We start from the raw sequence: 21,770 nt of genomic DNA, 5'->3' as shown, positions 1-21,770 counted from the left end.
TATTTCTATCTCTACTTTGCACATTCTTCCACTGCAAATCTACCATTCCAGTGTTTTACTTGCTATATTGTATTTACTTCGCCACCATGGCCTTTTTTTTGCCTTTACCTCCCTTCTCACCTCATTTGCTCACATTGTATATAGACTGGTTTTTCTACTGTATTATTGACTGTATGTTTTTTTTACTCCATGTGTAACTCTGTGTTGTTGTATGTGTCGAACTGCTTTGCTTTATCTTGGCCAGGTCGCTATTGTAAATGAGAACTTGTTCTCAACTTGCCTACCTGGTTAAATAAAGGTGAAATAAATAAATAAAAATGTCCAAACTCAGAATCAAATAGGCTTCCCCAAAAATGTTGATGGCTGATTTTGTGCATTTGTCAAAATCCCGTCAGGTAGCATGATTTCAGATGTCATGGAAACTACATTATTAGGGAAATCGTTCTTCTTGCAAAGCATGTAAACGTTTAAATCAAACTATTATATTCATCTGACTATTCACAATAATCTTCGCTGGGATCGGCTCGTAACACCAGGCCGCACTACACGATAAAGGCAAAACAATTCTGACACTGCCAGAACTTTGGCAGAGCTTATGACCAAACGTACTGGTACTTTATCGGCAGACCTAGGCCCTGTCACACTGAACGAGCCAAGACATCCGACAATCATTTACGGCATAAGAACCTGCTCACGACATGGACAGTTTGTCTGGGACTCCTTGACAATAAACGTCAACCTGCATTTAGTTCAGTATAGTTATCATTCCATGTGGGAGTGGAGAGCAGATGGCTAAGAGTTTGCAGTTCCACTATGTGTGTGTCTGTGTGTGTACCTGTCCCAGGGCCCAGCTGTCTCCGAAGCCCTGAGCATTGCTGACCTCCATGTGGCTGGATGTGGTCATGTCATTCACTGTCACACTGTCAAAGTTCCCACACAGACCACTCAGGAGACCCTAGACAGACAGGGGGAAGGAAAGGATAGAGAAAGAAAAGGGAGGATTAGGGGTGGGGTGGGGTGGATGTGTGAGTGGTGACCTTCCAAAGTGGTCCAGCTCAGCACTGTTAAGAGAGAGATAGTGTGGTGTGTGTGTGTGTGTGTGTGTATCCTAACCTTCCAATGTGGTCCAACTCTGATGTGTACGGTCGTCTTGCGGTCCCAGAGAATGGTTAGGTCCTGGTAGGGAAAGTGGATTGCTGTGTAGTAGCCTGCTGACCACAGCTCAAATTCGGACCCCTTACCTACCACACTGGATGGACTCTGGAGGAGTAGAGTTTATAAGACACACACCGGGCCAGACCCGGGTTAGGACACACCGGGATTGTCACATGTAGGGTCTGTACTGCCCACCAAGGAGGGCTCATGGACTTCATTGAGTGTGAAATGTGTGAGTGTGTGTGTGTGTGTGTGTGGTACACACAGGCTGGCCTGAGTTGTCGTTGAAGTAGATCTTGGTGAATCCAACATGGATGACCAGCATCTTCATACAGATGATCCCACTCTGATAACAATCCTTATTCTGGGCCACGATGGACACCTCACCATCTATACTCTGGAGAGAGAGAGAGAAGAAAGAAAGAAAGAAAGAAAGAAAGAAAGAAAGAAAGAGAGAGAGAGAGAGAGAGAGAGAGAGAGAGAGAGAGAGAGAGAGAGAGACAGAGAAAGATTAACCATCACCTACACAGAGATGAACCTGGAGAAGAGTCCCCTAAGCAAGCTGATCCTGGGGCTCTGTTTACAAACACAAACAGAGCCCCAGGACAGCAGCAAAATTAGACCCAACCAAATCATGAGAAAACAAACAGATAATTACTTGACACATTAGAAAGAATTAACAAAAAAACGTAGCAAACTATGCTATTTGGCTCTAAACAGAGAGTAACCCATATTTATGTTTATTTATTTTCCCTTGAGTACTTTAACTATTTGCACAGCGTTATAACACTGTACATAACCATATGACATTTGAAATGTCTCTATTCCTTTGTGAGTGTAATGTTTACTGTAATTTTGTAATTGCTAATTTCACTTTTGTTTATTATTTATTTCACTTGCTTTGACAATGTAAACATATGTTTCCCATGCCAATAAAGCCCTTTGAATTGAAATTGAGAGAGAGAGAGAGAGCTGTGCTTATTATAGACACTTCAACTACACTCTCGGGAGAGAGAAAGAGTACTGTGTGCGTGTATGTGTGGTCTCTAGTGTGGTGTGCAGGTCTGTCCCTAGGGCAGGTAGAGTGCATTCCTGTTGCTCAGTGTTCCTTTACTGAGAGCCTCTGACATTTACAGGAACAGCATCACGTTCAGGGTCGCGGTCAGGAGCGAGCAACACACTGAACAATGCAGATAGAAATGTCATGAATAGAGCTGACATATAGCTTAGTCTACCTGTCAGTTAGATGCATTTCTGTTCTACACTATACATTAGGAACACCTGCTCTTTTCATGACAGACTGACCAGGTGAATCAAATCAAATTGTATTGTCACATGCGCCAAATAAAACAGGTGTAGTAGACCTTACAGTTAAATCCTAACCAACAATGCAGTTAAGAAAAAAATACCTAAAAAAATAAATAAATAAAAGTAGCGAATAATTAATGAGCAGCAGTAAAATAACAATAGCTGGGATATATACAGGGGGTACTGGTACAGAGTCAATGTGCAGTGGCACCGGTTAGTTGAGGTAATATGTACATGTAGGTAGAGTTAAAGTGACTATGCATAGAAAATAAACAGAGAGTAGCAGCATCATAAAAGAGGGGGGTGTAAATAGTCTGGGTAGCCATTTGATTAGCTGTTTATGGCTTGGGGGTAGAAGCTGTTTAGAAGCCTCTTGGACCTAGACTTGGCGCTCCGGTACCACTTGCTGTGTGGTAGCAGAGAGAACAGTCTATGACTAGGGTGGCTGGAGACTTTGACAATCCAGGTGAAAGCTATGATCCCTTATTGATGTCACCTGTTAAATCCACTTCAATCAGTGTAGATGAAGGAAGGGGAGGAGACAGGTTAAAGAAGGATGTTTAAGCCTTGAGACATGGGTTGTGTATGTGTGCCATTCAGAGGGTGAATGGGCCAGACAAAATATTGAAGTGTCTTTGAACGGGATATGGTAGTAGGTTTGAGTGTGTCAAGAACTGCAACGCGGCTGGCTTTTTCACGCTTGACAGTTTCCCGTGTGTATCAAGAATGGTCCACCACCAAAAGGAAATCTAGCAAACTTGACACAACTGTGAGAAGCATTGGAGTCAACATGGGCCAGCATCACTGTGGAACGCTTTGGACACCTTGTAGAGTCCACGCCCCGACGAATTGAAGCTATTTTGAGGGCAAAAGGGGGTGCAACTCAATATTAGGAAGGTGTTCCTAATATTTTGTTCACTCAGTGTATTCTTTGTTTTAGGAAGGATCGGGTGACTAGTGGTCACTCCAGCTCATAGGCCTGGGTAACAGAATAGATCAAACAGAAAAGGGAAATGTGTGATCAGAATCAGAAGGAACACCCAATATGACCGCCGGTTCAGCCACCACAGAACCTTGATTAGAACTGGAATGTCCCAAAGTCCTGCTGATTCTAATTCTATATCCCTGAGAGTCTGCCGCAAACAGACCTCTCTTTGTGTTCCTCAGGTGTGTGTTTGTGTGTTGCTACAGCTTTGCTTACCTCAGTCGCTCTAAAAAAAAATTTTTAAATCCCAGTTTAGAGAAACTCCTTGGATCCCCTTTCTCTGATCCAATCTGCCTACACACACACACACACACACACAAACATGCGCGCCAGCATGCACGCACCTTGAGTAGGTAGACCTGACATTCTGAGTGGTAGTCGTACTCCAGGCCGTCGAAGGTGTGGTAGTGTCTGTCACTGTAGACCGTACACACAGCCGGACACGGACTGTGACTACAGTTAAAATACCCCCGGTGACACACACTAGAGAGAGACATGAGAGAGAGAGAGAGAGGCATGAGAGAGAGAGAGAGTCAGAGAGATACAGAGAGAGAGGGAGAGACAGACAGACAGAGAGCGAGAAAGACAGGCAGACAAACAGACAGACAGAGAGACAAACAAGAGGGCGAGACAGACAGAGAGCGAGGGAGAGAGACAGACAGACAGACAGACAGACAGACAGACAGACAGACAGACAGACAGACAGACAGACAGACAGACAGACAGACAGACAGACAGACAGACAGACAGACAGACAGACAGACAGACAGACAGACAGACAGACAGACAGACAGACAGACAGACAGACAGATAAATAGACAGACGGAGAGGGGGAGACAGAAAGAGAGAGAGGGAGACAGACAGAAAGAGAGGGAGAGAGACAGGGAGAGGGAGACAGACAGACAGAGAGAGAACAAGGTTAAGTTAAAGAGTCAGACAGTAAATTAAAAACAATTGAGCATTTTAGGAAACTAGTGCTCTCTTTACATTATTTTAACAGCATTTAACAATCCTGAGGGAGGTATGTGAGGGTCGTACCATCTGTAACAGGGGGTGTCGACAGTCTCTCCTGGCAGATACTCCAGGCCCAGCCAGGCACAGGGACAGTTCTCTGGGTAGTAACATTCCCCACGGTGCAGCACCAGCCTACACACATACACATACAGGCAGGGGCCAACAACAGTCAGTGCTCAAACATGTGTGTGTTTATAAAGTTAACGTATATTGTTGGGAAATAATGAATGACTTTATTCTGTTTTAAACAGTTAAACACACACACAGACACACACCCCCTACCCTTGTGGGCAGACACAGCCAGGTATGCAGGGTGTGGTGGGAGGACAGGTCAGATTCAACATCAGGTTCCGACAGGTGAGCTCACAGGCCACACCTCCTCGCCAGGCCGGCAACCCCTGGAACCCATGTAACCTCTGGGGCTCAGAGCAGCTGTGGAACACCTTTCCCTCTGGACACTGGCCTCGCTCCGGCTCTGAAACAGAGGTCATTCAGAAACAGAGTTTTGTTGTTAGATGGATGGAGAAAGGAGAATAAGAAAGGAATGGAGAGGGGAATGAGAGAGGAATGGTTTACCTCTTTCTTCTGGTACACACTCCATCCTTCCATTCCTGCACAGGCTGTTGGAGGGAGACAGAACGGGAGAAAGAGGAGAACAATTCTTCAGAGCTCTATTACCAATCAGGGGGATTGTTTGAAGGGTTTTATGTCTGTGAAGTGAACTCTCTATAACCTCTGTGTGTGTGTGTGTGTGTGTGTGTGTGTGCGTGCATGTGCTCACGCGTGCCTGTGTGTGTGTGTGTGTGTGGGCTGCTTACCAAGGGCCTGTGGCGCTGAAGGACACCTCCCCTGGCTGGGACACCCCTCCAATAGAGTAACAATGACACTGCGACCTGAAAGACGGAGGAGAGAAGAGAGGAGGGGAGAGGATGGATGGATGGCTTAAGTTACGTGTTTGACAATGATAACGATGATGATAATGTGTTTTTGATCAAGATGATGGTGTATGTTAGACGATAATGTGTAGGGTGGTGAAGTCTTACGGCTGAACGCAGCGTTGTCGTACGTCGTCGTAGTAACTGCCCTCAGAGCAGCCACACCCCTCAGCACAGTCGTCATGGTTACAGGTCTCTCCACTGGAGAGGGAGCGGCATGATCCGCCGCAGGATGACACACAGGACTGGTACAGCATCCCACCCAAACACACCATCCCTACACACACACAAATCTGAGTTACACACCTCCATCACACCCCCAAGACACACCACCATTACACACACACACGCACACACACACACACACGCACGCGCACACACACACACACACACACACACACAGACTCACCACACTCTGAGACGTGGGCCCTGTAGTTGACAGTAACATTGTGTTTGGAGCAGAGATAGGCATAGTGGGCCAGAGCCGTACACAGACAGGCGTTACCACAGCGACAGGCCTGGTAGCGACACTGCTGCTGGTACACACTGGAACTGACGTAACCATGGCATGGAGAGAACACACTGCCCAACAACACCTCACACAGAGAGGCGTAGAACACTGGAACACACACACAGCTTTTGAGACGATATGTGGAGAGGTATTACAAGAAAACAAATGGAGGTCAGGTTAGAGTTTTGAGGTCAAGGGTCAGAGGTTACCGTTGTGCTGATTTATCTCACAGGGGTCAATGATGGGCTGGTTGACGGGGGCGGAGCAAGCAGATGAGACTCTCCAGGAGTTAGCATGGAGCTGGGGGGTCCCCTCTATCATCCCTGCTGGAGACCTACACATACAGGCCAGACAACATTTCAGGAATATTCTTAATGTAATACTCCTTTACTCAACTTCCTCAGATAAAAATGCCAAAAACCCATCTACTGATAGGGGTCAGAAGTCAGCATGAGAGGAAGTAGTGTTTCCTTACAGGAAGTCATCCCGCAGGTTTCCGTTGAAGGTTCCACAAAGGCCCAGGGTGTTGCTGCGCCATTGGCTGTCCAGCTGTAGATAGACACGTCCACCACGCCCGTCATATTGCAGACGCAGTCCAAGCAACGTCCTCAGCTGGACGAACACTGACGTTAACCTCCGTACCTCAACTACATCTACACACATATACACACATTAAGTCAGACGTACAATAAGGTGTTCTACAAAGCTGTGTGTTGGAACCGTTACTGTTCTCTCTATACATGCTACTTGATGGTATTCATATCCATACCCTTCTACATATCATAGGAGTATTATTAAAGGAATCAATCAAGTTTATTGTATCATACCACCGGTGTAGGGCAAAGCGGGGGCGGGGTTGACCCCAATAAGCACTTCCCCCTCTCGGGTCAGAGTCACCTGGTGATTAACATCTTCATCCAGAACCACCGTCACTGACTGGATACACACCTGCTGCTGGGCCTACACACACACAAGTGTGTTAGGCTGTATATGTGTGTTACCTTTGTGCAGGTGGTATACTGCAGTGTGTGTGTGTGTGTTACCTTTGTGCAGGTGGTATATTGCAGTGTGTGTGTGTGTTACCTTTGTGCAGGTGGTATACTGCAGTGTGTGTGTGTGTTACCTTTGTGCAGGTGGTATACTGCAGTGTGTGTTACCTTTGTGCAGGTGGTATACTGCAGTGTGTGTGTTACCTTTGTGCAGGTGGTATACTGCAGTGTGTGTTACCTTTGTGCAGGTGGTATACTGCAGTGTGTGTGTGTGTGTTACCTTTGTGCAGGTGGTATACTGCAGTGTGTGTTACCTTTGTGCAGGTGGTATACTGCAGTGTGTGTTACCTTTGTGCAGGTGGTATACTGCAGTGTGTGTGTGTGTGTGTGTTACCTTTGTGCAGGTGGTATACTGCAGTGTGTGTGTGTTACCTTTGTGCAGGTGGTATACTGCAGTGTGTGTGTGTGTGTTACCTTTGTGCAGGTGGTATACTGCAGTGTAACAGTGAATCTGCTGCCGCTGCGGCTCTTGGCCAAGACGTACTGACACGCTCCTGGCTGCAGGAACATCCTCCCATCGAACGATGTCACAAACACGTCACCTACTACTGAACACTCCGCTGAGAGAGAGAGAGAGAGAGGGGGGGAGAGGGTGTGACATTGTATCGTCCCACTAATGAGCTGTGATAATATACTGTATGACATGATCAGCTCACCTGTACAGTTGTTGTCCGTGCAGTTCCACACTCCCCCATACACACACTGTAAACACACCCCAGGTTAGTGACACACAAACACACAAGCACACACACACACACACACACACACACACACACACACACACACACACTCACCAGACACTGCAGCCCTGCTCCAGAGTGTGTCCCTGTGTGTATGAGGTGCCGTGGTAGACACAAGGACACTGAGACACAGCGATACACGTCCCATTCTGCAGAATCAACCCTGAAACAGACGGACACACAGAGCGTGAGAGGGAGTGTGTGTGCGTTTCTGTCTGTGTGTGTATGAGTGTATGAGCGTACCATCAGGGCAGTAGCATCCATCCAGACAGTGCAGGTTAGTTCCTAGACACTCCTTATCAAAGGTACAGGTTGGAGGGCAGCAGCTGATACAGTCTCTATGGACAAAACTCTCCTCACAGCCATCATCTATGGAACAGTCAAATGAAAGACTGACTGTAGTAATAAGTTAGCTCTAGGTTAGTTGAAGGTTTGGGTTATTAGTGTAACATTACTGACTGCAGGAAGGGAAGCTGTCTCTCCACTCTCGTACAGGGTATCCTACATGGCTGCAGGCTCGTGTGTACTCCACCAGCGCACGGCAAAACGTCTCCTCCTCATCTGACCTAATTACAGCAGACAACAGTCAGACTACACTCAGATAACCCCCAGACGACAGTCAGACAGCACTCAGATAACCCCAGACAACAGTCAGACAACACTCAGATAACAGTCAGACAACACTCAGACAACATTCAGGTAACAGTCAGACAACACTCAGATAACCCCAGACAACAGTCGGACAACAGTCGGACAACACTCGAGTAACAGTCAGACAACACTCGGGCAACAGTCAGACAACACTCAGATAACAGTCAGACAACACCCAGACAACAGTCAGATAACCCCCAGACAACACTCAGATAACCCCCAGACAACAGTCAGACAACAGTTAGAGAACAGCCAGACAACACTCTGACGACATTGGGGAATCAAATACCCTCTGACTTATAGGACACATGAATACTCTGGAGTGACTTACACGCAGAGGTCGGAGACACAGCTGGCCACGTAGGGGTTTGGGTCGATGTTCTCATGACAGGACAGGAAGGGGAAGAACAGGAGAGCACTGCACTTCTCTATGGCATCCTACACACACACACACACACACATTTTTACATCAACATATTACAATAAAACACAGAAATAAGCACACATAACACAGGTACATGGACAAGCCAGGTTCAAGCAACAGGGTTCCAGACAGACAGACAGACAGACAGACAGACAGACAGACAGACAGACAGACAGACAGACAGACAGACAGACAGACAGACAGACAGACAGACAGACAGACAGACAGACAGACAGACAGACAGACAGGTCTTACGTCCATGTCAGACTCAGAGTGGCAGGGTCCAGTGAAGTCTATGTCCACTAGAGGGCAGCCTCTTTCATGGGGTAGATCGACTGACCAGCTGTTAGCAAACACTGCTGGCTCCTCTGTCTGCACACCTACACACAGGCACGCACACACACGAAACACGTACACACGGTTAAGGTTCCTCCCTCTACATGCCTGACTATAATCCAATATAATAGAACAACTGTATATTAGAAGAACGACTCTCTCCTCTGGTTTCCTCTGTTCCATCTTTTCTCATTTACCTTCATGTCATTTAGCTGAGGCTCTTATCCAGAACGATTTACAGGAGCAATTAGGGTTAAGTATCTTGCTCAAGGGCACATCTACAGATGTTGTACCTAGTCAGAAGTGGGATTCGAACCAGTTACCTTTCGGTTACTGGCCGAACGCTCTTAACCACGAAGCAACCTTCTGCCCATTTCTCTGCTCTCCTCTCCTCTCAGGTTACAGGACTAGGGCCTCCCCCTCAGTAATAATAACTAGAATGGTTCCCTGTGGTGCTGAGAGGAGAAAGGTTGTGATGGAGGGATGATTGGGTGCTGAGAGAGAGGATAAGAGATGGATGGAGGAGGGAGGATAAGAGACTGGTTGGACCTGTCTGTCCAGTCTTACAGTGGGCTTTGATGAGGTGTGCGAGTGTGTGTCTCACCGCGGGCTGTGGTGAGGTCATCGTTGGGCAGGTTGTTGTAGTTCCCACAAAGGCCACAGGGGGTGCCATGGTGCTGTTCAGACATCTTCAGATATACTCCGCTCCCACCGTCCCACGCCAGAGAGAAGCCAAACACGCTCTTCACCAGCAGGTAGTCAGCCAGACGCTCTATAAACACACCTCCTATTGTCTGGGGTAGGATCAGCCTACACACACACACACACAGATTATTTATTTTTTTACGATGCTTTATTGTCACATACACCAGATACGTGCAGTGAAACATATTGTTTTACAGGGTCAGCCATAGTAGTACGGCGCCCCTGGACAAAATGAGGGTTAAGTGCCTGGCTCATGGGCACATCGACAGATTTTTCAACTCGTCAGCTTGGGTATTCAAACCAGCGACCTTTCGGTTAATGGACCAACGCTCTAACTGCTAGGCTACCTGCCGCCCTACACACACACACATTACGAAGCGCAAACACACACACCTGCGACCCCCCTGGTGGACTTGGTATCCAGAGATGTGGATCTCCTCCTCGTTGGGGAAGAAGAGACTGAGAGCCCTGGGACAGGAGTACACACTGCCCTCACACACACGGCTGTTATGGACCCACACTGTGTACTGTGGTGTGGCTGAGCGGCAGTCCTGGGCCAGTATGTAGGAGCAGGTTCCAGGGTAGTAGAAGTAGCTGCCATCGAACGTCTCATAGTGGTGCTGACCCCAAGACCTGCATATCCCATCTCTGTCCTGGCCCTGGTTAGGAACTATACACACACACACACACACACACACACACACACACACACACACACACACACACACACACACACACACACACACACACACACACACACACACACACACACACACACACACACACACACACACACACACACACACACACACACACACACACACACACACACACACACACACACACACACACACACACACACACACACACACACACACACACACACACACACACACACACACACACACACACAGAGTTGTGTATGCTTATCTCAACTCTGAATCAGCTTGCAGGTGCACTGGTCTGTCTTTGTGTGTAGGAGGCTATGGAGAGGTTGGTTGCTCACAGTGCCAGCTCACTAAAAGCTGCTCAGTTCCAGGAAACCCCTGTCTCTGCACTATTCCCAGACCTGCCAACTAGACCCACTGTGTAACAGGGTTAAGTATCTTGCTAAAGGGCACATGGTACAGCTGTGGTGGTACTTTAACCAGGTAGGTATTTGGTTAACAGGAACACTGTGTAACAGTGGTGGTCCCTGTCTGCCATACCTGGGACAAGAACCCAACAGCAACATTTCATATTACCGTTGCGCCACCAAACCCACCAAAACCAACCATAGCTGGGCAAGGGAAACACTAATTAAATTATCAGGCAAGCTACAAGTATAGAGGCTGTACTAGATCCAGTTCTGATGTAGTCTACAGAAACTCAACCCTAATCTTTCAGACTTAATCATACACTATATGGACTAGGGGGTGTTTGTGTGTATGTGTGTGTGTGTGTGTGGTTATTAATTTAATGCAGCTTATTAATGATTGTTGATTGACGTGTCAGTCTAACCCTCATGTAGACACACAAACACACACATACACTAAGCACACACAAAAATGAGACATGCATTGTGGAGTGTGTGTGTTACTCACTGATCTGGCAGCGGTCTCCGAGGGCCTGGAACTGTGCACAGTCACACACGCCCCCCTCCTGACACCAGCCCCCATTCAGACAGCCACAGTACTCTGGTAAAACACACGCAATCTTTCCTCAATCTTCTCTGGAAGACTTTTGAGAACAAATAATTCTTTACAAGACAGACTGCTTTTCAGTCTTTTCTGTAGCCGCGTTGACCCAACCTCACCCTGTGTGTGTGTGTCTACCTGAGGAGGCATCGCGGGCCGTGTAATTATGTAGAACACTGCGAGGGAGAGCTGCTTCAGAGAGAAGAGGACTGAATGTCTGGAGAGGAGAGAGCACTGGTGAGCACACACATACAGACCTACCAGTCCCAGTTTGTGAATCTGTCACACTGTGTGTTTAGTGTGTGTAGTATGTGTGTATCCAATGATGTAGTGGTAAAGAAATAGGTAGCCTGTTGCGGTGAAAAAAGTAACAATCTGTACTTTCAATGCTATTTTTCTGTAAAAGGTGGGAAACAACTGTGCAAAACAAAATGTGGCCTTTACCCTCCACTACACCGCTGTGTATCTCTAGCCCTGTTAGTGAAGTTGCCCCAGTGTGTGTGTGTGTGTGTGTGTCCTACAAAGGCATCTTTGTGCTGGTCAGTGTGTTGAGTGAGTCCTGACCTCTGGTTCTCTTAGGTGTAGTGTACCTACCTCCTCCCCTAGGAGATCCCGTTTCCTCCGCAGTGCATTAGCCCTCCTGCGTGCACACACACACACACACACACACACACACACACACACACACACACACACACACACACACACACACACACACACACACGGAGAGAAACGTACATTATGAAAAGAAACATGCAAACTGAAGTAAAATGTACTTAAGACCACTTGAATACAGCCAAACACACACACACACCAGCTTGGTCATGACATTGAATGAATAAATCCCCGGAGGGGATGAGTCTCTCTTTCCTTTCATCCACTCATCTCACCTCTGTAGTCTTCCGTCTGTCTCTGTCAGTTGGCTCTGAGCTTCTAAACACAAGAAAATGCCATCAATAAAACCTCCCACACACTGTCACAATGTACAGGCTCACATATCACTGTCACAATGTACAGGCTCACATATCACTGTCACAATGTACAGGCTCACATATCACTGTCACAATGTACAGGCTCACATATCACTATCACAGTGTACAGGCTCACATATCACTATCACAATGTACAGGCTCACATATCACTATCACAATGTACAGGCTCACATATCACTATCACAATGTACAGGCTCACATATCACTATCACAGTGTACAGGCTCACATATCACTATCACAATGTACAGGCTCACATATCACTATCACAGTGTACAGGCTCACATATCACTGTCACAATGTACAGGCTCACATATCACTATCACAATGTACAGGCTCACATATCACAATGTACAGGCTCACATATCACAATGTACAGGCTCACATATCACTATCACAATGTACAGGCTCACATATCACAATGTACAGGCTCACATATCACTATCACAATGTACAGGCTCACATATCACAATGTACAGGCTCACATATCACTGTCACAATGTACAGGCTCACATATCACTATCACAATGTACAGGCTCACATATCACTATCACAATATACAGGCTCACATATCACTGTCACAATGTACAGGCTCACATATCACTATCACAATATACAGGCTCACATATCACTATCACAATATACAGGCTCACATATCACTGTCACAATGTACAGGCTCACATATCACTGTCACAATGTACAGGCTCACATATCACTATCCCAATATACAGGCTCACATATCACAATGTACAGGCTCACATATCACTATCACAATGTACAGGCTCACATATCACTATCCCAATATACAGGCTCACATATCACTATCACAATGTACAGGCTCACATATCACAATGTACAGGCTCACATATCACAATGTACAGGCTCACATATCACTATCACAATGTACAGGCTCACATATCACTATCCCAATATACAGGCTCACATATCACTGTCACAATATACAGGCTCACATATCACTATCACAATGTACAGGCTCACATATCACTATCCCAATATACAGGCTCACATATCACTATCCCAATATACAGGCTCACATATCACTGTCACAATATACAGGCTCACATATCACTATCACAATGTACAGGCTCACATATCACTATCACAATGTACAGGCTCACATATCACTATCCCAATATACAGGCTCACATATCACTATCACAATGTACAGGCTCACATATCACTGTCACAATGTACAGGCTCACATATCACTATCACAATATACAGGCTCACATATCACTATCACAATGTACAGGCTCACATATCACAATGTACAGGCTCACATATCACAATGTACAGGCTCACATATCACTATCACAATGTACAGGCTCACATATCACTATCACAATGTACAGGCTCACATATCACTATCACAATGTACAGGCTCACATATCACAATGTACAGGCTCACATATCACAATGTACAGGCTCACATATCACTATCACAATGTACAGGCTCACATATCACTATCCCAATATACAGGCTCACATATCACTATCACAATATACAGGCTCACATATCACTATCCCAATATACAGGCTCACATATCACTATCACAATGTACAGGCTCACATATCACAATGTACAGGCTCACATATCACAATGTACAGGCTCACATATCACTATCACAATGTACAGGCTCACATATCACTATCCCAATATACAGGCTCACATATCACTGTCACAATATACAGGCTCACATATCACTATCACAATATACAGGCTCACATATCACTATCCCAATATACAGGCTCACATATCACTATCCCAATATACAGGCTCACATATCACTATCACAATGTACAGGCTCACATATCACAATGTACAGGCTCACATATCACAATGTACAGGCTCACATATCACTATCACAATGTACAGGCTCACATATCACTATCCCAATATACAGGCTCACATATCACTGTCACAATATACAGGCTCACATATCACTATCACAATGTACAGGCTCACATATCACTATCCCAATATACAGGCTCACATATCACTATCCCAATATACAGGCTCACATATCACTGTCACAATATACAGGCTCACATATCACTATCACAATGTACAGGCTCACATATCACTATCACAATGTACAGGCTCACATATCACTATCCCAATATACAGGCTCACATATCACTATCACAATGTACAGGCTCACATATCACTGTCACAATGTACAGGCTCACATATCACTATCACAATATACAGGCTCACATATCACTATCACAATGTACAGGCTCACATATCACAATGTACAGGCTCACATATCACAATGTACAGGCTCACATATCACTATCACAATGTACAGGCTCACATATCACTATCACAATGTACAGGCTCACATATCACTATCACAATGTACAGGCTCACATATCACAATGTACAGGCTCACATATCACAATGTACAGGCTCACATATCACAATATACAGGCTCACATATCACAATGTACAGGCTCACATATCACTATCACAATATACAGGCTCACATATCACTATCACAATGTACAGGCTCACATATCACTATCACAATGTACAGGCTCACATATCACTATCACAACACATAACAAATATATCTACAACAACAGACATCTAATCTTCAAAATGCAGAACCATTCCAGCATATCAGTATAATCAGTATTGCACATATTTAAACAGCATAAATAACAAATATTTACACAACTACAGTGTAGGTTGATAATATTAACAGTAAAATGATCCGATATTTCATCATGTTCAAACGTTAATAAACTTTTTAAATCGAGATCACGGATATAGCGCAGATCCTAAATTGCTGGCCTCTGAAATTTAGTTAGTAGGCTATGGCACATTTAAAATGTCAAAAGTGCTGAAAGACTGGATAAATGAATCAACTGTAAAAATTATGAAATTGGGATTATGCGCATGTGTCGTTGGGAGACCCACCTTGTGCTGCCAGCAGCTGGAGGACTGAATACCACGAAAGAAGAAACAGTTTGACTCTCCGCGGACCGTTCATCTCAGTGCTCATCCACCCGGAGGTTAACGGAACATTTCACAGGACAGACTGGGGAGTAGTGATCTCTTTTCGTTACCGAGTTTCCCGCGGTTGACATCCACGCGCACAGAGGAAGTTGAGCGAGCCCCTCAGATGGATGATGAGTGCACTTGCGCGCAGGTGTTGGGTGTGCGTGTGTGTGTGTGTGCATAGTTTTTGTACCAAACAGGTGACATCAAACCAACTGAAAGACGGAAATACCGCAACTCTCTATGCACAGGAAAATAGTGGCCTAATTGAAGTAGATAAATTATCTGAGATTAGGACATTACAAATGCAATAACTGAATAATGTAGGCCTACTTTTGATTATTTTTTTATTTCGTCCTACTTTAAGGTTCAATCTGTATGATTTTCCGTAATTCAACTTTAATTTTATTATAAATGAGATCGATCGTGTGTGTGTGTAACTGTGTGTGTGCGTTTTATATATATATATATATATATATATATATATATATATATATATATATATATATATATATATATATATATGTGTGTGTGTGTGTGTGTGTGTGTGTGTGTGTGTGTGTGTGTGTGTGTGTGTGTGTGTGTGTGTGTGTGTGTGTGTATGTGTGTGTGTAAGACTTTGACTCCCTCTGCTGGCCAGTGATGTGAATCTGATGTGAGTGAAGATTTACAGAGCAACAATCTTAGAATGTTTAATAACATAGTATAATGTACACGTTTCACAGTATTATCATGATATATACATGCTAATGTCCCAGATAGTAATGTGTCTTAAATACTTTACACAGTAGAGGAGGGGTTTGGGGGGGTCATGAATGGTGGATGGGTATCAGGGTTTGGGAGTTTATAAGTGGGTAGGAGTAGAAGGGCAAAGTCAGTATGCATCCATATAAAGTAGTCTTCTACAGAGAGCTGCCTAGGGATGTGACATCACTTCCTGGCAGCCAGCTCAGCGTTGACTTCATCCTCTGCTTTGAGGCCGTGCCATTGAGCAATGGGTCGGCGGGGGTTGGCCAGCATGTCTGACCAATGACGGAGCTCTGTGCCGCTGCTGGCTCCGCCTAGAAAAACCTTCCCGATAGCGTCATTCTTCCCAATCTTATCATAGTCCAACACTGTCACTGCTACCTGCACCTTCTACACACACAAACACAGACACAAACCTATGTTTGAAGGGCCTCAATGAGGAAGGATTCATTGTAGTAAGGGATGAGAGAGAGAGAGAGAGAGAGAGAGAGAGAGAGAGAGAGTGCATGTGTGTTTGTGTGTGTTTTTGTGTGGTGAGAGATCATACCTGTATCTGTTCGAAAGGCACCTCGAAGCTGAAGGACTCATTGTAGTAAGGGTTGAGAGAGAGAGAGAGAGAGAGAGAGAGAGAGAGTGCATGTGTGTTTGTGTGTGTTTTGTGTGGTGAGAGATCATACCTGTATCTGTTCGAAAGGCACCTCGAAGCTGAAGGACTCATTGTAGTAAGGGTTGAGAGTGTTCTTCTTGATGCTGGTTTTCTTCTTCTTCAGTCTCTTTCCATTCTGCAGAAGGTGTATCTTTACATAGGGGTCTGACAGAGGAGACAGAGATCAGCCTAACACACACACACACACACACACACACACACACACACACACACACACACACACACACACACACACACACACACACACACACACACACACACACACACACACACAGCGCCTCACCTGATAGTCCTCCTACGTCCATCTTCTTTAGGTTTTTGGCCTCGAGGACGACAATGCTTAGTTTCCCTGCTGTAGGAACGTATCTCAGAGAAAGACAGATATCACCCAGACGCTCTGACTGGAGAGAGAGAGAAAGGGGAGTGGGGAAGGGAGAGGGAGAGAGAGGGTAAGAGTTATGGGAGGGGGAATACTGACAATTTTGTTTTCTTCCTTCTTTCTGTGAATTCTTTATATAATTTTGGGGTTAAATGATTTGTAACTTTTTTACTTTCTTTCCTATTTATATATATATATCTCTTCAATCAATTTTTTTTCACTATATTCCTAATTTCTCCATTCTCACCTCCTCTTTCTCTGCCTTCTTCAGTTCCCGCCACTCCTGTGTCATCTGACTGAAGTCCAGGCTGCTCATTGGTACTCGTAGCGCTCCAATAGCGTCGTGTTTAGAGAAACGGTCAAAGTCATACACTGTCATCACCAGAGTCCTGCCTCCCAGTTCACTGTACGGTACCTACACACACACATACAGTATGCACACACAAACACTTTGTTGAATGTGGAGTCAGTGTTAGGGTTTAGAGGTCAGAGGTCAGGAATTAGGTGTACCTTGAAGGTGAAAGTCTCATTGAAGGTTGGGTTGAGTGTCTTCCTGTGGACTTTAGTCTCAAACTTCCTCTTCTTGTCTGGCAAAAGGTAGAGTTTAACATACGGGTCTGAACTTCCTCCAACGTCCATGGCAGGGAGATCACAGGCCTGCAGGATACCTACTACCAACTACAGACAGGGAAGGGGGGTAGAGGGTAGGGTGAGGAGACAGTGAGGAAAGAGGGAGGAAACAGGGAGAGGGAGAGAGAATTTACCCACATCTATATCATGTCTCTGATGGAGTGATTTGTTGTTCCTCAGACTGGTTAATCTGCTGTTCCACTTGGTTAGCTGAATCAGATGTGTTAGAGCAGGGATTGAAACAAGGAGTCTTCACCGTGTTCTCTGTGAAGTTGTAGTCCATTGAGAACTCCAGTCTGCCCAACTTCACTTCCTCTTTAGGCTCCTCCTCCTCCCTGCCAGTCAATCCGGTCTCTGTGTCACCCTCATCCTTCAGGGGCTAAAGGACACACACACACACACACACATACACACATAAATGAAACCTGATACTCAGTAACCAGCAGAGACATACACAGCCTCAGTTGTAATTAGCCGCGCTTTTTATGAAACGTTTCTGTGCAGCGCTCCACAGGGAGTTGATACTCTGCTATGTGTGTGTGTATGTATACCTCAGAGGTGCCTCCCTCCAGCTCAGTGTCCATGTTCAAGCCCTTCTTCTCCTTCTCTGTGTCCTTGTCTTTCTTCTTCAGACATTTCCTCCAGACACACAAACAGCATGACAACACCAGACACACACTCACCACGCATAGAGCTCCTATAGCCCATGAGGGCACTGCGCTCGCACACACGCACACACACACACACACACACACACACACACACACACACACACACACACACACACACACACACACACACACACACACACACACACACACACACACACACACACACACACACACACACACACACACACACACACACACACACACACACACACACACACACACACACACACACACACAGTTAATAATACATTAATAGCAAATGTTTTACATAACACAGGAGGGTTTCACTAGCTTGTGAGAGTATTTTATTTCTCAGTTGAGTACTTCAACTGCACTTGGTTTTAAAAATGAACTTAGTGCTACGAAGGCTCTAGAAACCCACCCCTAATTGGTTGTTACTCACTGTGGAGGGAGTGCAACTCGCTCATAAACTTTGTGGAGGTGTGGCCTCCGGGCCCAGGTTCTGGGGTTGCAGAGGCATTGGGGTTGATTAACAGGTGTGAGGGGCTGGGCTGTGCCGGGGTGGCCCTACGACTACTTGTCATCATCTAGAGAGAGAAAGACACAGAGAGAAGGAAAGTCTTTCAAAAAATGTCACTTTTTGCATCCAAACTAGCTCTGTCTTTAAATTTGAGTGAGTGGTTAGATTTCCCAGCCCCATCCTTCAGAATGCCAAACCAAGTGGCAGGGCAGGCTGTTTAAATTACAGATTGTTCATTTAACAGTAACTCACCGTACTGCAACATTCCAGATATCTGGACAAAAATGACAAACTTTTCAAATAGACACTTATTACAAAACTAGTGTGGAATACTGTATATTAATGATCAGCACCAAGTTTTGAGAAACATCCAGCCGTATGTGTTATAGAGTGGTCATAGTTGTGTGTGTGCGTGTGTGTGTCAGACGTCCTCTTGTGTTTCTGCTGGTCTGGCACTAAGGCCAGCTGTATATAAGATACACAACCCTGTCCCCTGTCAAACCTGCTGACAACACAACACATGGGGGGGAGGTGTGGAGGAAGAGAGGGGGACAGAGAAAGGACATCATGAGTGTCTGATCTCTGGAGGGAGGAGGTGAGAATGTTTTTAGTCCAGAGTAGGGACGGTTCCAATTCACATCCTACCCCTTCACCTTGATCCCTACCCCTTCACCTTGATCCCTACCCCTTCACCTTGATCCCTACCCCTTCTGTGTTTTTCAGATCTGAGTCTGGGAAACTGACTCACTCAGCTCTTAACCTTCATCAATGTTAGCAGAAAATATTCAATGAAGACAGTCTAGCATTCTATAACTAGTGTAAAACAACACGTGACAATATATATATATTTTTTAATGTAATACGCAATGACATTGATATCATCATGTCACTAGAGACACAACTACACTAATCACTGTTGCTAATCAGGAAGAAAATCACTTTGGATTTATTTAGGATGTTTTGCTCGTCTTCCGCATGCTATGCTACTAATAGGTAATACTACAAGTGCATGACAAGTCACTTCCATAGTGGATTGTCTTATAACGAGTTCGTTCCATCACGGCTAAACTCTGTCACTCACTCTAACCCACTCTCTTAGGTCCTCACTATAAATAAGAAGTTAGACCTGCCTGATTAAATAAAGAGTTAAACTGAAGATAACATACTGTAGATGGTTCGGATATCCCCCCATTTACAACCAAAACTGGAAATGACATTAACCCTGATCCACAGTCAAATATCTAACCCTAACCCAACATTGTAACCCTAACATATATCTAACCCTAAGCCAACATTGTAACTCTAACATATATCTATCCCTAAACCAACATTGTAACCCTGACTGACTGTAATCTAACATTTACCCAAAATTATAACCCTAACCCAACTACACCCGTCACCTCAACCACCATCACTGACCACACCTTGGGAGAGAAAGAGAGAGTTAGAAAGAGAGGCGAGAGGGAGTCTTACCTTTGTGTGTATGTCCTGGCCTTGGTTCTGACTGGCTGCAGGGTGGAGAGAGGTATGACTCTCAGGTACACACACAAAGAGAGAGAGAGAGAGAGAGAGAGAGAGAGAGAGAGAGACAGAGAGAGAGAGACAGAGAGAGAGAGAGATGACAGGATGAGGAGAGGATCAGGAAAGAGGAAGGGAGGTGAGGAGGGGTGGCAGCTTCTTGTTGTTTGTTTTAACCTTCTGTTCATTCAGCAGAGTCTCTGAGACAAGGAGCACAGGTATGACAGGAAAGAGGGGAATGAGAGCAAGAGAGAAAGGAGAGAGAGGGCATCTCTGGTTGGCTGTGTGAACGTGTGTATTAGTATGGGGATATGTATGCTGTCCGATGGGGTGGGTCCCAGGGGGTTGAGTCCCTCTAATCTAAGCCCTGCTCCTTGTGACCTCTGCTGCGCCCTTACAGGTCACCTTCGCTGGGACATTGGACATGGATGAATATTCATGGTTTGGTGACATGGCTTTTTATAGGCTCGTTAGCATACTGAGACTTCAGCAGGAGAAAGCATCTACATTCCAACTGGATGACTGGTATGCCTGTGTGTGACTGTGCATGCATATACTACATATACATTACTGTTTGTATGTGTGATTGCACATGTACATGTATATACTGCAAACCGGTATGCATTGTGTGTGTGTGTGCTTCCAGAGGTCGATACTCTATGTGTAGATGCTGCTGCCTGAATTAGAACTGTAGGATGCGGTTTCTGCAGCAACGCTGGTATCAAGTTCTGGCCCCACCCAGTTCACCTTGACCAGAGATAAGAGATGCACCAATTGACGCACATACATTAACACACATATTCGCAGAACTCAGACCTCTGTGAAGCAGTATGATTTCAAACCTGTTGTTCACCTTGCTGAATATTCTGTAGACAGAGCCATTGTATTGATTGATGAATGTGTCCAAGGTGAAGATATTCAGTGATTGTAGGTGCTATATGAGGGTCATTAGTTTAGATAAGGTTCTAAGATTCCCCAACTGTATTCTTTTTCCCGGTTCATTTTTTAAATAAACTGAATGGCAATTCAATCAAATGTCTAGGTTGGCCTCAAGGTTCTAGTCTTGGTTGTCACATATGTGGTAAAATAGATTTGATTCAGATTGGTCTAAAACTATCTGATAAGGGTAACATAGCACCCTTAGAATTAGAATGATTAGTTATACTTGTA

At 45.2% G+C, this 21,770-nt stretch overlaps 2 protein-coding genes across 2 annotated transcripts in view; both read right to left on the bottom strand.

Moving 5' to 3' along the window:
- Positions 1-15,635, bottom strand: part of otogl (otogelin-like) — a 51,008-nt gene extending 35,373 nt beyond the window's left edge. The window contains exons 1-27 of the mRNA XM_042302018.1: positions 15,427-15,635; positions 12,380-12,422; positions 12,084-12,129; positions 11,628-11,706; positions 11,397-11,489; positions 10,207-10,483; positions 9,713-9,918; positions 9,028-9,152; positions 8,680-8,786; positions 8,157-8,263; positions 7,941-8,066; positions 7,752-7,860; positions 7,614-7,659; positions 7,372-7,512; positions 6,736-6,868; positions 6,384-6,561; positions 6,118-6,242; positions 5,807-6,016; positions 5,506-5,674; positions 5,281-5,355; positions 5,039-5,082; positions 4,745-4,937; positions 4,487-4,594; positions 3,793-3,931; positions 1,421-1,552; positions 1,114-1,260; positions 836-955 (exon numbers count right to left, since the gene is read on the bottom strand). Of these exons, the coding sequence (XP_042157952.1) occupies positions 836-955; positions 1,114-1,260; positions 1,421-1,552; positions 3,793-3,931; positions 4,487-4,594; positions 4,745-4,937; positions 5,039-5,082; positions 5,281-5,355; positions 5,506-5,674; positions 5,807-6,016; positions 6,118-6,242; positions 6,384-6,561; positions 6,736-6,868; positions 7,372-7,512; positions 7,614-7,659; positions 7,752-7,860; positions 7,941-8,066; positions 8,157-8,263; positions 8,680-8,786; positions 9,028-9,152; positions 9,713-9,918; positions 10,207-10,483; positions 11,397-11,489; positions 11,628-11,706; positions 12,084-12,129; positions 12,380-12,422; positions 15,427-15,511 (3,363 nt within the window). The 5' untranslated portion in view covers positions 15,512-15,635. The remainder of the gene's footprint in view (positions 1-835; positions 956-1,113; positions 1,261-1,420; positions 1,553-3,792; positions 3,932-4,486; positions 4,595-4,744; positions 4,938-5,038; positions 5,083-5,280; positions 5,356-5,505; positions 5,675-5,806; positions 6,017-6,117; positions 6,243-6,383; positions 6,562-6,735; positions 6,869-7,371; positions 7,513-7,613; positions 7,660-7,751; positions 7,861-7,940; positions 8,067-8,156; positions 8,264-8,679; positions 8,787-9,027; positions 9,153-9,712; positions 9,919-10,206; positions 10,484-11,396; positions 11,490-11,627; positions 11,707-12,083; positions 12,130-12,379; positions 12,423-15,426) is intronic.
- Positions 15,636-16,189: 554 nt separating this feature from the next.
- LOC112218968 (synaptotagmin-1) lies at positions 16,190-19,146 on the bottom strand. The gene is made up of 8 exons (XM_024380208.2): positions 19,005-19,146; positions 18,482-18,645; positions 18,187-18,309; positions 17,811-17,978; positions 17,548-17,715; positions 17,205-17,322; positions 16,932-17,065; positions 16,190-16,644 (listed from the first exon to the last, which is right to left on the bottom strand). Exons 1-8 carry the CDS (start codon positions 19,144-19,146, stop codon positions 16,438-16,440), a joined length of 1,224 nt encoding a protein of 407 aa, XP_024235976.2. The 3' UTR covers positions 16,190-16,437.
- Positions 19,147-21,770: the final 2,624 nt, after the last annotated feature.

Source organism: Oncorhynchus tshawytscha, linkage group LG19 (assembly GCF_018296145.1).
Source record: "Oncorhynchus tshawytscha isolate Ot180627B linkage group LG19, Otsh_v2.0, whole genome shotgun sequence".
In the NCBI taxonomy this organism is placed as follows: Eukaryota; Metazoa; Chordata; class Actinopteri; order Salmoniformes; family Salmonidae; genus Oncorhynchus; species Oncorhynchus tshawytscha.
Note: the sequence above shows the minus strand (reverse complement) of the source record. Positions and strands in the feature narration are given on the sequence as shown.